The sequence below is a fragment of the Cyrtonyx montezumae genome, unplaced genomic scaffold (genome assembly GCF_038088225.1).
Source record: "Cyrtonyx montezumae isolate F1298 unplaced genomic scaffold, pur_monq_1.0 scaffold_5, whole genome shotgun sequence".
Classification (NCBI taxonomy): domain Eukaryota; kingdom Metazoa; phylum Chordata; class Aves; order Galliformes; family Odontophoridae; genus Cyrtonyx; species Cyrtonyx montezumae.
Window position 1 is genome coordinate 16,775,538 of NW_027072056.1, and position 15,369 is coordinate 16,790,906.

At 37.8% G+C, this 15,369-nt stretch overlaps 1 protein-coding gene across 6 annotated transcripts in view; it reads right to left on the reverse strand.

Annotated features, from left to right (window-relative positions):
• Positions 1-7,010: 7,010 nt before the first annotated feature.
• PIK3CA (phosphatidylinositol-4,5-bisphosphate 3-kinase catalytic subunit alpha) overlaps positions 7,011-15,369 on the reverse strand; it is a 34,250-nt gene continuing 25,891 nt past the window's right edge. For 4 of the 6 annotated variants that reach the window (XM_065748353.1, XM_065748354.1, XM_065748352.1 and 1 more), the window contains exons 11-21: positions 15,260-15,341; positions 14,610-14,774; positions 13,943-14,046; positions 13,143-13,314; positions 12,715-12,821; positions 12,092-12,213; positions 11,774-11,852; positions 10,165-10,335; positions 9,740-9,857; positions 9,425-9,576; positions 7,011-8,818 (exon numbers count right to left, since the gene is read on the reverse strand). In XM_065748353.1, coding sequence (XP_065604425.1) covers positions 8,548-8,818; positions 9,425-9,576; positions 9,740-9,857; positions 10,165-10,335; positions 11,774-11,852; positions 12,092-12,213; positions 12,715-12,821; positions 13,143-13,314; positions 13,943-14,046; positions 14,610-14,774; positions 15,260-15,341 — 1,543 coding nt within the window. In that variant the 3' untranslated portion in view covers positions 7,011-8,547. The remainder of the gene's footprint in view (positions 8,819-9,424; positions 9,577-9,739; positions 9,858-10,164; positions 10,336-11,773; positions 11,853-12,091; positions 12,214-12,714; positions 12,822-13,142; positions 13,315-13,942; positions 14,047-14,609; positions 14,775-15,259; positions 15,342-15,369) is intronic. The other 2 variants (XR_010622925.1, XR_010622924.1) reach the window with 2 other exon arrangements.

The following is a 15,369-nucleotide window of genomic DNA, read 5'->3' on the forward strand; positions in this document are numbered from 1 at the left end:
CCAATGGAGAGCAGTAACGTGAATTTCTGAAGTGGCAAGAAAAGAATAATCAAAAAATACCCCTCCCTCCCTCCCCCAAAAACCCCAAACCAAACACCAAGAAAACCAAACCCACACAATCCTTCCCTTTGAATCCAGTCCTCAGCAAGAGACAATCATGCTCACCAAGTCACTTTCACATAAAGCAATTTTCTTCGTTTTTTTTTTCCTCCACAAAGAGCAGCACAGCCCAAACACACAGCTAAAAAGGCCAGACAGTGAAAGAACAAAATGTATGAGAAAGATTCCCTTTGAAGCCATAGATACAGTTCAAAGCCGTAGGCACCAAAAGGTTTCCTCAGTGCTTTAGAGAGAAAATTCATCTCACTTTTGAAACTGCCACATGCCTGAGATCTTCAAACAGATCAGGGTCAGGTTTTAATCACTCAGGACTCACTCCAACTGAAAACAAAAGGAAGCCCAGGTGCTAGTAACCTGGTTTAAGCAGGCAGCACAGGTGATGCTCTTTTCAATCAGCAGGACTGTATCCTTACTGGAATAAGAACGGGTTGAAGTGTTCAGTTAAACACATAGCACGTGGTAACTTCTACCCACCTGTGGCAGCAGAGGCAGGCTGCTGCTGGGATGGAGGCATTTCAGCTTTGACCTTGCAAGCTGCAGAACTAGAATATCTTGTGCAGCCAAGGGATGACAAATCCAGGCATCTTAGCTCCTTGTAGGAGGACTTGTTCATTCCTTTTTGGAAGGTCCCAACCTGACTCACATTTCACAGTGAAAGTATGGGAGCTGTGGAGAACATGGGCTTCAGGGCATCCCTTAAGGCACCCAGAGGACAACAACAGAACTCATCAGAGAAAGACAGTGCTTCTTTATACTCTGCCACCTCCATCACTTATTGGTTACGTGAGGAGTACGGAACAGATATGAAGTCCAGGTGAAGATTATCCTCTTTTGACATCAGGCTTTGCTGAGAACAGATTGGGTGAGATCTGGGAGATAAATGCTCTCCCAGGTTGCCTTTCACTTTTACTGACAAAGGCCTCTCCAGATTTTACTGACAAAGGCCTCTCCACAAAGCTCTATTTGTGCTTTCATTAACTGAGTGAATCAAAGACATGTAGTGATGACCTGATTATGTCTTGATCCTTTCCTCATGCCTCCAAGGAAGTCAAGTGCTCAGCAAGAAGACTCAAATCCCCTCCCACAGTAACAGTTTGTTAGATGTTGAAGGCTAAAACAGAGCATTTCCACAGAAGAACTTTAGCAATTCTATTACAAGCCCACATTCTCACTTTTGCCAATGAATAATTTTCAAAACATGTTTCTCACTTTTTCAAAATCAGTACTAGATATGAACTAGTTTTTATTTTTACATGTAGTTTTGGTGTTGAAATATTCTTCATAGTTTTCAAAACCAAAACAGATTGGCTTAGGAGAGGCTTTGGAACCATACAACTGAAACACTTCCACGCTGCCTGCTCCCTTCTCACAGCACTGAGACATCTGAACTAAGTTTGCTTATTCTGAGTATCAGTGTGTGCAAGAGTGAACACTGCGTGCAATTAAGACCTCTCACTTAGCCATACCCATAAATAAGGCTAACTGCAGTATTTTTCCCTCAGCTAAATTAACAGGTGTAAGCAATTTCTACCTCCTTTCTTCTGACCTTTTTAGGAAGGCCCAAGATATGAAACCCCACCTCTGTAACTTAAGTTGCTGTGAATTCTCATTTCAGAACAAGAGCACAAACCATATTATTTTAATTTAGTTTTTAGTATACGCAGTAACACTCATAGGTGTGGTAAAAACCCAAAGTAGTATTTTTTTAATAAACAGCATGTGATACAGACCACAGAGATAAATAAAAAGCAGACTTTTTACAGTTTCCCATGAACATGAACTACAATTAAGTGTCACAGGACAAAGTTGGCTTGTTACTTTAGTAGCACAGCAGAAGGGAACTTTTTTTTCCTAGATGTACTGCAAGACTTTCTCAGTACAATGACACATGCATCTTACTGCATCTTAAACTTGTTTTGACCCATTATTACTAAAAATGTCTTGTTTTCTAGCTATTATACCACAGGACCTGTATTACAGAATGACATACACATCCCAACATCACCCCCCGCCCCCGGTAGTGGTTATTTCAAAGATAATTGTCTCATTTTAAAAAAGGTACTCAACACTGGTAGGTGTTTATACTCTCCCAATAAAGCAGCATAAGCATCAAGATAATACACACTCCTGGGCTCTGTCTATGCAGAATGCTGCTCAAAGGAGGTGATCCTTGATCCTCTGCTCAGCACTGGGGAGATCAAACCAGCAGTGCTGGGCTCCCCAGTACAAGAGACATAGACATACTCGAGCTGGTCCAGTGAAGAGCCATAAAGACACAGAATACATACAGTGGGTTGGCTGAGAACTGGGATTGTTTAGACTGGTGAAGAGAAAGCTCAAGGGCACCTTGTCAGTATACACACATACCTGATGAAGGAAGAAGACAGGCAAGGCTCTTCTTGGTGCCCTATGTAAGGACGTTAGGCAAGAAAATAGAGGGAATTTCATTCAAACATCAAGAAAAAGCTTTTAGTGTGAACCCTCCCCTCTGGGGTGGCTGGGGCACCCTGCTCTAGCTGACCCTGCATCTAACAGGAAAGTCAGCCTGCATGATCTCCAGAGGTCCCTGACAACTTAGTTCTGTGCAATTCTGTGACAACTCTTGCTGTCATGGTGCTGGTTGCTGTGACAACAATACTTCTAAAACTTCAAGTATGAGAACCCAGGATATCAGGCTGCTGTTCTTTTTCAGAATCCTTTTCTCCAGCAGGCAAGGGGATTTTGGTAGTATGTGGCTATTCACAGTTAAAACCTGCAGAGGTGGAGTGGGGAAATAAGAGAGAGGATGATACCCTCAGATGATGAAATTATACATTTGTATTCACACACACACAAAGATGATAAATGTAGACCACAATGGCTAGAATGCAAGAAGAATTCATCTCTTTCCTCCCTTCCTCTTCTTCCTGCCCCAAACGAGACAGTAAGACAGCTCACAACAGCCTGGGACAGTTGATAATTCAGGTTTTAGAACACTATCAATAAATCCTGGGAATGGAATAAGTATACACAGACCAATTAAACAAAGCAGAATTAGACTACAGCTGTCAACATCCACATCTTGAACCTCATGGATTGAGCTACAACAGAAGTAAGAGCCACAGGAGGATAGAGCTTCTGCTTTAATCGGGCTTCCAGTAACTTCAGCAATGCAATTGTTAAGTTCAACTGGAAGTAATTCTAATTCTGGAACAGGTTCCTAAAGAAATTAACGCTGTTTACACTGAACTAAATGGTTCCTAAACCATGGTATAGCTACTGGGGAATTGGCACCAGAATTTCAGGAGTCAAGACAATGAATTTTTTTACTTTCCTCATGGTGAAAAAATTTGCATCACATACATAAATGACAGTAAGGGCACTTAAGATATTAATGCAAATCAGTGGGGAAAGCTAACAGAGCACGGCTTAAATTAACCTTCTCTTACAAATATTTTAGGTTGTTCTTAGACCATGCCATGTCCATTTTTGGGGAGATGGGTGTCAGAGAAGGAAGGGATGTGTACAGAGTGGCCCACATCTGTACTGCAGTCAGGAAAGCTAACAGTACATCTTGTACTTCTGAATTCTACCTCATAAAGCTCAGAAGAACACTGTACTCCAAACGCTGTAGTAAGAACAACTGTATTTCTCCCGAGTGTGGGTCTGCAAGTGTTAATACTGTGAAAGAGTAGGAAGAGCAAACATTTAAGGGTTTTCTTTAAGGCAATAAGCAATAAAAATCCTCAAAGCCTCACCAATAAACACTACTACAGACAAAATTACCACAGTTATGAACTGGAGAGCTAAAAAGGCTAGTTAATAAATAACTATTTCTAAATAAAATAGTCAAGGATCTAGTCGTGCAGCCAGTACCCATTCCTCATTAAAAGAGCACCCTTCATACTGAATCACATAAACAAGCAGCCTGGGACTTCAAATATGCAGAGCCCAATTCTGTTTTCATATACCATTGTGAATGTAGAGTGCTTGTAATGAAATCTATGTTATATTCACACAGTAAAATCAGAATTCCCCAAAAATTTGGTGTACACAAACAGAAAACTTCTATATGCAGTTTCCAGTTGGCTTCCTTCACGAACACAGATTAGAAAAACCAACCCACACCCGCTCAGCTGCAGGGGTGGGTGGTGAGCTACCCTTCACTTCAGGCACAGAGAACCTTACCCTGAACTGAGACAACTTCCAGCACGAAAAGAAAAAAAAAAAAGAAAAATTCATTATTTGTATGAAACATGAATTACAAAATTAAAATGGAGATTCAACAATCTGCAGTGACGTCTACAGCTATGTAGTATTAAAAGAACAAATGAAATCCAAATAAAACCAACAAAGAGTGTGGTTCTTCTTTCAAGTAAAACTAAAACAAAAATAAAAAAAGAAACATGGAAATTAAAGATCTCAGCAGCAAATTACAGTTCTCTCAGTAACACCACACCATTTCCATTAGCTTGTGATATTTAAAAAAATGTCAAAGACATCAACAAAATAGTAATTTCAGTGGCTTCATTTTTGTTTTTCTGAATGGGTCCAGCCCACGTCTGCAACCTGTACAGACATGCAGAACAGGAGGAACTCACAATTATTATTTAGAACACCCCCAGTTATAAAATGACAAGGAACACACCAGCTGTAGAAAGACAAAGCAAGGAAAATGCCTTCAAGTTGTCACCAAACACATGCTACTGACTGCTAAAGGGCTTTCAACGTTTTACATGGAAAAGAAAGCTGAGAAACCAACCCAAGCCTCCAGAAGTCCAGCAGCAAGGTCATCAGAAAGTTCTCCACAAGCTCAGCAATTTCTATATTGCCTTTTACATTCGGGCTTACCTTCTCCACAGGATACCAAAGCACCAACAATTGTGGTTTTATTTAAATGATTAAATGCCTTCTCTTCTGTCCCCCCAAATTATACAGAAAGTACGCCTGAAAAAACCTGCAAATGCACTCCTTCAGAACAGGAATTGTACACAACTCAGAGGTGCTTGTTGAGCTACCTCCAGGAAAGCAAAGAATGTTATTTAAAAAAACCAACAACTGATCAGCAGCAACCTGCTAGTTTTGTCATTAAATCAAACATGACTAGCTTCACAGATGAAGAGGTTAGTCTTCAGGTGATATTTCATGAAGCCACCACTTCCTAATGCTTTGTAATAACACGTACAGCCCAGTCCTGGGGCTCCTTGCTCCAGCAGTCCTCCTATGCAGTTTTGCAGGAACAAGGTGTTCAGATTCAACTCAAGCTCAAAACAAGCTGCTTAGTGCTTTGTGCGTTTGATACTCAGAATAAAGGGAACATTCTTCCAATGTCCATGAAGTGGGAATAGTTAAAGGAAATAAAAATTCCAATTCCAAGCAATCCAAAACAATCTAGAGCTCAGTTCCAGATGTGTTCACAGTCTGCAAGCAGATCTTATCTCTGATAGTGATAATAGATGATGCCTTCCTATTTACATCAACCTAAGTCAATAGTAACCCCAGTATCTTCAGTGAATTTATATCAGAAAAGTGGCGTAACAAGGTAAGGTAATTTGTATTAAATGCTTTGAAGCTAAAAAACGGACCTTTTTTCCCTCTGAAACACCAACAGAATGTTTTCCAAATGCCTGTTTTGGTTATGGTAGGAACAATAGCTTAAAGCCCATGATCTTCTCCTGTTTAAAAAAAGAAACCACGGCCTATAATTACCCCACATCACCGTATGTCTATATCATTAAGTTTCCTTTCTTTTATTATTTGATGTCCATATGAACTTCTACAGCTCATGTACAGCATTTAGTTGCAGGAAGTTTTGGAAACAGAGCCTGATTCCTCATACCTTTCTTTTTGTGCAAAAAGGGTGCAAGACACTGTATGCTTGAACTGAAAGACATTTATACCCATATTTACACAAAGTATGTGGTTAAGAAGGGGTAAAGTACAAAAGAAGGTGGGCTCACAGGATGCAAGAGATTTGACTTTATCTTTCCATCCTGGTTGGAAAAGTCCAACCATCCTCATATAAAAAAGGTAAAACATTGTTTCATTAATAGATAAATAATGTAATATAGCACCTAATGTGGCATTTGTGCAACAATTTTACTGTTAAATTAAGAGTTATAGCCAACAGGGTTTCAGATTTTGCAAATGAAACAATTTAAACCCATTGAAACAAAGCCATGTTTTCAAGGAGCTACACCATTAGTGTTGACTGCAAAGTAATATGTACAAAGGTAATTTTGCTCTAAAGAGTAAGAACAAGGTTAGCAGGAGTAAAAATATTCATATGAACAAAAAGGAATATGTAACAGTCAATAAAGAATAATGGGAAGTTATGTTGGACTACTCCAAATGGTTTCGTAGAACTAAGGAGATAAAACTTCACATTTCCCACACTATTCTTGGAACTTCTGTAGTTTTCACAAAAACAGCTTTTCCCCCCACAACACTGTCAAGTATCTATGTGTACAGTAATCAGCTGTAATAGCTTGACTACAGAAAGATCTTCTAAGACCAAAGACCTGGCTTTACAATCCCCAAAGTCTTTCATAACGTAATTGATTGCACATTTTTAACATATTACAATTTGCTAAATTAAGCCAACCACTCATTACCTCATCAGTACAGCCTGCACAAAGTACAGTTTATTTATATACTTATTTTCTAATCTAACACCAGCTGTCAGCATATTTTATATTACATGTGGTATTGCACTTTTGGAGTGGCACCTCGGTGTGTGTTTGGAAGTGAACGAGTTGAATCCCCAAAAGCCCCAGACCTTTGGAATTCACTTCAAGTGCTGCCAATCTAGCAAGCTCAAAATGTTAGGGTGAACATCACCCTCAGAATCATGGGTTTCACAAATTAAAAAAAAAAATTTTTTGTAGTTAGAAAAACAGTCCTACCTGAAGTTGTGCATGAGGGCAATCTGACATCCTTTTTACTCTGGACAGTTTCAAAAAGTGGTGCCAATTTAATTGATTGCACGCATCATAATTGTGTTGGAGGACAACAACTAGATTTACAAATATATATTACACACACACAAAACAGACAAAGCTATAAAATGTTTGGTAACTCCACATGCTTTGAGCTAGCCAACAACATCTGCTGCATGTTGAACTGCTTATTATTGATCATATTGAAAATCTGAACAGCTATTTCTGATGTATCAGTTACTGGATTAAACAACCACTTCCAGAGCGGAGGAAGAAAGAGGAGAAATGATGGACCCAAAAGTTGAGGGTTTAAACATACGTTCCTTGAATAGCCAGCATATCACTTCAGTAACATGAAGAATACTGTCCCAATTTTTATTTTATTTTTAAAAGAGTCTTAGGCCAAGTTCACCTCTGGCATTAGTGGGTGTGTCTCCCACCACTTCGATGGCACTTGTGTCCTCTTTCACCAGGGTTGAATTTGGTCCTATAACTGGTCACCTTCAGTGACATTAAGGGAAATGGGAGTCTTGGACAGATAGAACTGGGCTGCAAAATTAAAAGAATGAATATTGGACAAATCATGTAAATAAAGATATATATTAATAATAGTTCCTATTATATAAATAGCCTTTATAAAAAAATAATCTTTCAATAATTTTAATAACTCACCTTTTTTTAGGTTCTGGAAAACATGTATGAAAAAAATCTATTCAGTTCAAGTTAGATTAAAGTAAACCTAAGATGAACACTACAACTCTTTGTTGCACTAAACCCAATTCTGACCATTCAGTTTCCAGGTTAATCAGTTCTGGGGGATGATAAAAAAAAAAAGTTTCTTTGTGAAGGTATGAATTGCACCCCTAGAAATACTGAGCAGGAGAAACACCATACTGAATGGGCCTATTTCCTACTGCTTGCTGAAACTGTGCAGATGACAGACCCAGAAATCAAAGGGTCATCTAAATCCCATGTATGTTAATGCCTCTGAGCACATTTAAAAGGCACTGTCCTCTCGCTGTTTTTAGATCTTTGAGCTTAAACTTCTTCCCTTCAAACAACACTGCATTTAAATAATAACTACCACTTCAACTTTCGTTCAATGCTTCTCAGTCCAGCAGTCTCTACCAGCTGTACCAGACCTAAGGTAATATGTGATGGACTCTATATTCATGCTGGCACTATTTTCTTTTTCCTTCTAATTTATCCTATCCAATGAAAAAAGGAAACAATCTTTCAAGTTTACCTTTTTGGGCTTAAGGCATAACATGAAGTCACACATCATACTAAAGCTTAATTTTTGAAGTGTACGATTTTAGTGCTATCTGAAACCCTGTTTTACATTGTTTTTCAACAGTTGTCTGAACAGTTCATCTCTTTTCTTGCCATAAGTTCTAATATCATTCGTGGTTTGTGCAATTCCTATGCAACCAGTCTTTGCTGCTAACAGGTATTAACAGTGTAGTACCCACAAAGCGGGTTATTAGTTCTCATTTTCTTCGCTTTCATTTCAGTTCAAAGCATGTTGCTTTATTGTGTGAAAGATCCAGTCCATTTTTGTTGTCCAGCCACCATGGTGAGCATCATTCATTTGTTTCATGAAGTACTCGAGAGCTTCCTGCTCAGTTTTGTCCAATGCAAGGGTCTTTCGAATGTATGCAATATCGTCAAAGGACTGCAGTTCTGGCATTCCTGAGCCAAGCATCATGGAGAAGAGATTTATGAACAGATTGGCATGCTGCCGAATTGCTAGATAAGCCTTATAACACATCTCTTGAAACCTAGAAGAGAGAAAAGAAACCACACCCACAAAAAGACAACACTCAGTACTATTGCCTTTTTAGATGCATTTCTTTTTCAACTCTAAACAATTTTTCAAGCAACTATATATACAGACAAAAGGTAGACATTTTTAGTATAACAAAACCCATCAAATGTTAAGAAAGATATCCTTATCTTCCTACTTAGATTATTTTAATTGCTTTAAGACTTAGTGGTCAGGCTGACAATAGCCAATTACACGATAGCCTTGATTCTCAATTTCAGCAAGCATTCCACAAGTCTAAGGGGGTACACAGAGCCATTTTACTTATCTGTACTGACATTTCAGATCATAAAGCAAGTTTCCTGATCTACTGCTGCAAACAGCGCCTCCCTGGTTATCGTCAGTGAGACTTCTGTCCCACACTTTTATGAAGTAACTGTTCATCCTTAGCTACTCTTCAGAATGCACTGAGTACAGGAACATTTGCTCTGTTACAGCGCTGAGAAGTATCTGTTTATGTGAAACACCACTTTTCAGTCAAAAATTAAAGGTCACCAGTATTAATTTGCATTTTATGTATAAAGTACTCGGGAACTTAAATGCTTATAGGAAAAGTACTTACCTTTCAAACTCCCTTGTTTTGGTACATTCTTGGGCTCCTTTACTTATTACTATTAAAAAGTCCTGTGTTAAGACAAAGGGCACACGCTCTCTTTTGTAGCCAAATTTCTTCTTCTTGTGGTCAAGAAAGTGGCCAAAGTCAATATGAAACAGCTTGGAAAGACAGAAGGGTATTTTAATATTAGTAACTCCTTGTTTAAAGGACATAACTGTAGAATTGCTTATTCCTCATGGTTCAAATTTTTATTTTTATTTTTAACAAACTCTCACCAAATTTAAAGGCTATATTAGGCAAAATAGATCAAGTAGATCTTACTTGTCCATCATCTTTCACCATGATGTTACTGTTGTGGCGATCACCAATGCCCAGTATAAAGGTAGCAACACAGTAGCCGGCACAAGAGCGTGTAAACAAGTCAATAGCTGCATCATACCTATGGGAAACAAGAAAAACATTTTGCTACAGACATCTTAAATAGACAATTTTGTATTAGAAGGTAAGAACCAATTTTACTATTCTTACTCAACGAAGTAGAGATTCTAGACTTTTCTGAAGTAAGGGAAAAAAAATCCAGCATACTGGAAATAGAAGTACTCATAGTTAAGCACACGGAACAATTAGGCTATTTAAAATGATTGTCTTTCTTCTGAAGACAGGCATGAGCTTTCAACTTGGAAGAGCTACAGTTTCCATCAAAAAGTGAAAGTGAACAAGGAAAACCCAGCAACAAGAAATCTCACATTTCTCCTTTGTTCTTGTCCTTGAGCCACTGGTGCAACGTATGGCTGTTGAACTGCAGTGCTCCCTTTAAGCCTCCTTTACACTGAATCTGCATGATTGTATGAGAACTTCTTACTACCTCAATGAGTCCCACGCAGTCACCAATAGACAAACAACCATAAGGCAACATCCTGTAAGAAAAGGTTGCGGGTGTTTTTTGTTTTGTTTTAAAACAAACACATTAAGACAGCAAGCAAAAGGCATTGTTTTACGATCTTGACTAGGAAAGTGTTATGTTACTGACTGAAAATCTGATTTAATGTTTTACAGGTGTATTGTATATTGTCATTGGTTCTGTGAAAAAAAAGCATACCAAACATCAGTCTTGTAACATGCTAACCACCATATCCACCAGTTCTGCTCCTTAGTTTTTTATCAGGATAAAATTTTCCCTTACAACTTTTATTAATGCATTTTTGGAAGCTTGGGAATCCATTAGAGAAGCCCCTTAAGAAGGCATCCTGCATAGTTTAACAGTATTTGTTCAACTATACTAAAACTGAAATACTGGAATCAGGATCTAAGCATTCAAAAAGTGAACTTTAGGACATATGAATTCCTATGAAGAAGTAGCAGGTAATACACCGTGTTGCCAGCATGGAACGTTCAAAATGAGTTTTCAAGTAGTGCCTGAACATAATACAAGATTGAAATTGGAATCTACATTCAGCAACATTATTATTTATCCGATGTTAATGGACTAACTATAGCCACAAGGCCATTTACTCATGCAGTCTTTAAAGTTCATAAATTATTCTGTCATCTGCAAGTGAAACTCAAAGGATAGGTTCAGTAACCCATTTTTCTCATTACAACTAGAAGAAATTATTTCTTACCTTCCCTCCCCCCCAGTTCTCTGCCCCTACCCTCATTTTTAAACATTTTAAACATTTGTTCTGAGAAGTCAAAGCAGTCTTTTATTCAAATACTGAAAGAAACAGTTCAACACTCTCTCAAAAGACTTTGGAGAGGCTCCTGCTTCTAAGGAAAGCCCTATTCTGTCCTGAACTTTCTTTCCTTTTGGGGGCAGAAGTGTCTAACCAATAGAGGAAAACAGCCTTCCAGCTACACTGGAGCAAAGTCTTTTTGTGATAAACAATAGAACCACAAATCAGCAAGATTTAAACCTGAGAAACTGTAGAACACCAGAACAGTGAGTAACTAGAAGCAGAACTGACTGCTGTTTTTGCCATGGAGGTGAGCATCTCTGCTCTGGATTACAAGTTGTTTATTTGCTGAAGACTACAAGCTTTGAACATGTTGCCAAACATGCTACAGATACCACAGCAGACTGTGGAGGCTTGTTTGTGTGTGATGCCTGGTAGCCATTCCTGGTATGCAGATCCTTCACAACTTGAATGAGACAAACATTTTTCAAGTGGGATTGTTACTTTACAGAATCCAGTTGCTTAGCTAACTGAAAGCTATAAAAAAACCTCTTAAAATACACAAGCATGCCTATTTATTGCATTTTAGTATCTTTGGGTAGCAGAGAAGTAATTGCCAGTGACAAACCAACACACAAACCATTAGGAACAGTACTGCTCAAGAATGATCTCTAATGCTTACCGAAGATCAAGACCCTGATTTTGCCAGATGTTTTCCATAATTCTAATTATCTGAAGTGTCAGCATGTCTTGACGCAAGTCTGGAATAATCAAATTGATAAGACTGCAAGTTTCATAACACAATACTGTCACATCTTATTTCAATTTATCACTCAAAAGCATTTCTAAAATAAATAGGTTTGTATGGATTAAAGTTTTGTTCTCTGAAAAGAACAGCGTTTAGGCAGGTGACAATGAATGTAAACTTGTGGTGGTGATTTTAAAGCTGTTTAAAAATATATATTAAAACATAACAGTGGAATTGTCATGTGAACCTTACCATCTCCATTTTTAAAGATTATCTCATTGTTCTGAAATAGCAATTCAGACATAATATCTGGATTTTCCCAGTTCAACCACAGGGGCCTTTTTGCAGATGACATTATTCTGCACTCCTCAAGCCTATGAAAAAGAAAAAAGATGTATGAAAAAGGCATATCTGAATTCTCACATTGTGTTTCCATAATATTACTACACTCTCCATTTTCTTCAAACAATTTGAACTAGTTTCAAATTAAGTATGCACTGGTAACAGACAACCACTGTTTTCATCCTGAAATTTACATTAGTAACTGCAGTGCTAATCATTGGCTAACCACATGTGAAGAGCTAGCTACACTGGAATTTTTCCTTTGGCAGTGTGAGTTCCTTACGCATGGAAAAAGGGCCACAGTTCCCATCACCCAACAGGAACAGCAAACTATCATGTTGTTCTCTAATTTATTAAATCATCACACTGAAAGTACTTCACTCTCTATAAATTACTCTGCAACACATTTTATTCAGTTAACTTAAATAAATCCAGTATTTAGTAGGTTAACATTTAACTGTAATGTTGTTAATGCTAACATTCCTAAGCATTTACTTAGTTATCTAGACACATTTCAGAACTGAAGACAATACCGAAGATTTCCCAGTTGATGAGCAGGATTAAGAGGAGAAATAAAGCCTTGTAAAGCATCCATAAAATCTGGACGTCTCATTTGTTCAACAAGAAACTTCATCTGCACCTGAAAAATAATTACATTCAGGTTGTAAGAACACTGACTAAATGTACATGAAGATAAGCATCAGGTTTCAGCTTGGTATGGCTTTGTATACCATCAGCAACTCCACTTAGTCACAGGTTACACAAACCAAAGCCCTCAACTCAGGCTGTATTACCTTAAGAGACAGACAATGGCAAAACACACACAAAATACTACAGCTTTCAAGACAGTACCTATTAAATTTAGTAGTATAAACACGTTTCTAGTTAATCCAGTGAAACAGTTCTAGTAATTCCTATGACTAGATAGCAAAAGTTCTGGTGCATGGACAGCTTAAAATACCTTCTGTGTCTCATCTTTCTTTTCCTGCTTGAGAATATCTGTGAGGTTGATCAACTTCTCCATTGCTTCCACCTGCCTGCTCAGGTGCTTTAGGTACATCCCACACGCTCGGCAATAGGACTCCAGAAGTAAACCAAACCTCTGACTTACAGTTTTATTGTGCATTTCAGACCTACACAGAGAGGAAGTAGTCTTTAATAAGCATTTATAAACTATAATTTTTCAAAAATTTATCTGGTCTATTTCTGTGGCTTGCTTTAAGCCTCAGCTATTTGTAAAAGCGTAAAGGTGCTACAGCCTTCTAAAGACAAGTCTGCATAGATAGGGATTTTTAACATACATTTTTCCACAGCTTTCTGGCTTAATTTCAAAAGTAGCTCAGTTTTGGAAAAAAAAAAAACAAAAACTGCTAGGAAAGACTGGTGGGAGGATCTAGCATATAACAACATTCCAAGCACAAAAGTCATAAATTGTAAGCAGCTAATAATACAGGAAGCTTCCAGCGATCTTAGACTCCTCTGCTTTTAGAATAATCACTATTAGAAGGAAAAAGCAAAACTAAGCCAAGCATATAGATACAAGATCCATCACGTATTACTAATTAGCTTTTTAAAACTGCAAGGAATGCATTCTATTATCCAACTATGCATTCAAGCTCGTAAAAGAAAGCCTGCTTTGTATTTGTCAAGTAGTAATATTTCCCAAGAAGAGTTATGTATCATTTCAACCCTTTGGAGCAATTTTATTTTGTTTTAAGCTCATAAGAGTCCCATCGCTGCTATGCGTGATATTAAGCTTACTTTAAATGCCAAAAGAAGAAGTGTCCTATCCGTTGATTGGTCAGTGCCTTCTTGAGTAAAAATCTCACGAGTTGATTATCTAAGTACTGCTCGTATTTCAGAACCTAGTTAAGGACAAGGAGAAAATTTGAAAAATCAACCGCAGTTATTCTGATAAACAGCATATAGATTAGGACAGATAAATAAAACACAATTCAAGTTTGATATAAAAATTTTTTCAGACTGCCTGATCTTGGTATTTTAATACGTGTTTTAGCATTTGAAGAATATCTGCTAACAGAGCGCATAGACTGTTTTTATTTCAGAAACTTAACCATCTGATGCTTTTCCTACCATTACCAAACATTTTAGCTTCAGCACACTCAACATTTTAAAATAGATGCTTCTGCTTGTGCTTTACCATATGCAAGATAAGCGAAACAGCTGCCTGTTCCAGTTGGTAGAACAGTTCTGCACCTCTGAGGAATTCTGATATTTCATACGAACACCAGAAACCACAGTTTTCTCAAGTGCTCTATTTCATCTTTCAGAGCTCCTCCTAATGTAATCTGCAGTGAAACCAGAATTCTTATGGCTTTTTTCATGTTGTCTTAACCTTCCTTGTGTTTTAAACTTGTATAATTATCAAATATACATAAGGCACCAAGAATACCAAAATGTTACATACCTGTACTAGCTGGATTAAGTACTGAGACAGTTTGTCATCTGTTAAGTACTTCTCTAGACACCGAACTGCAAAAGCTCGCACCATTGGATCTGGATAATTACAATCCAAAAGCTCCATTGCTTGCTCTGGCTTGATTGGAGGCCAATCTTTTACCAAACAATACATCTGTGGACAGTAAGTCCAAGCACATTACACATTCACATTGAATGCATTGTAATTGGAAGACATTGTAATACACACCCAGTAGAAAGTACACTCACACAAGATGCTGCTGAATACCAACTGTTTACTTGCCATTCCCTTCTAAAAAACAACCTGGCATTAGTGCCAGTTGACTTATTTTATCCACTATATAGGAATAAAACAAAATCTCACATTTAAATAATAATTAGTAACATAACAGGGATTCAAGTAATGCCACCAGAGAGAAAGCTAAGACTCAGACTGAGCTTTAGGGTGAGAACAGACCTTTCCAAGACCAGGCAAATGGACTGTATACTACAAATACAGACAGATAACTAGTTACAGCAACAACTCATGTTGAATGAACACAGATAACTTGTCGTACACACAACTTCTGAATGTTTTCTTGTAAGAACATATTTTAAAACTTCTTCAAAACTTAAAGCTTCTTCAGTGATATTTGTTACCTGAGCCACTTCATCTCTAGAATTCCATTTAACAGACAGAAGTAATTTGGGAAGAATTTCTGGGGTATTTACACAATAATGTCTGAAAAAGAGAAAAAAGTTTGTTCGTA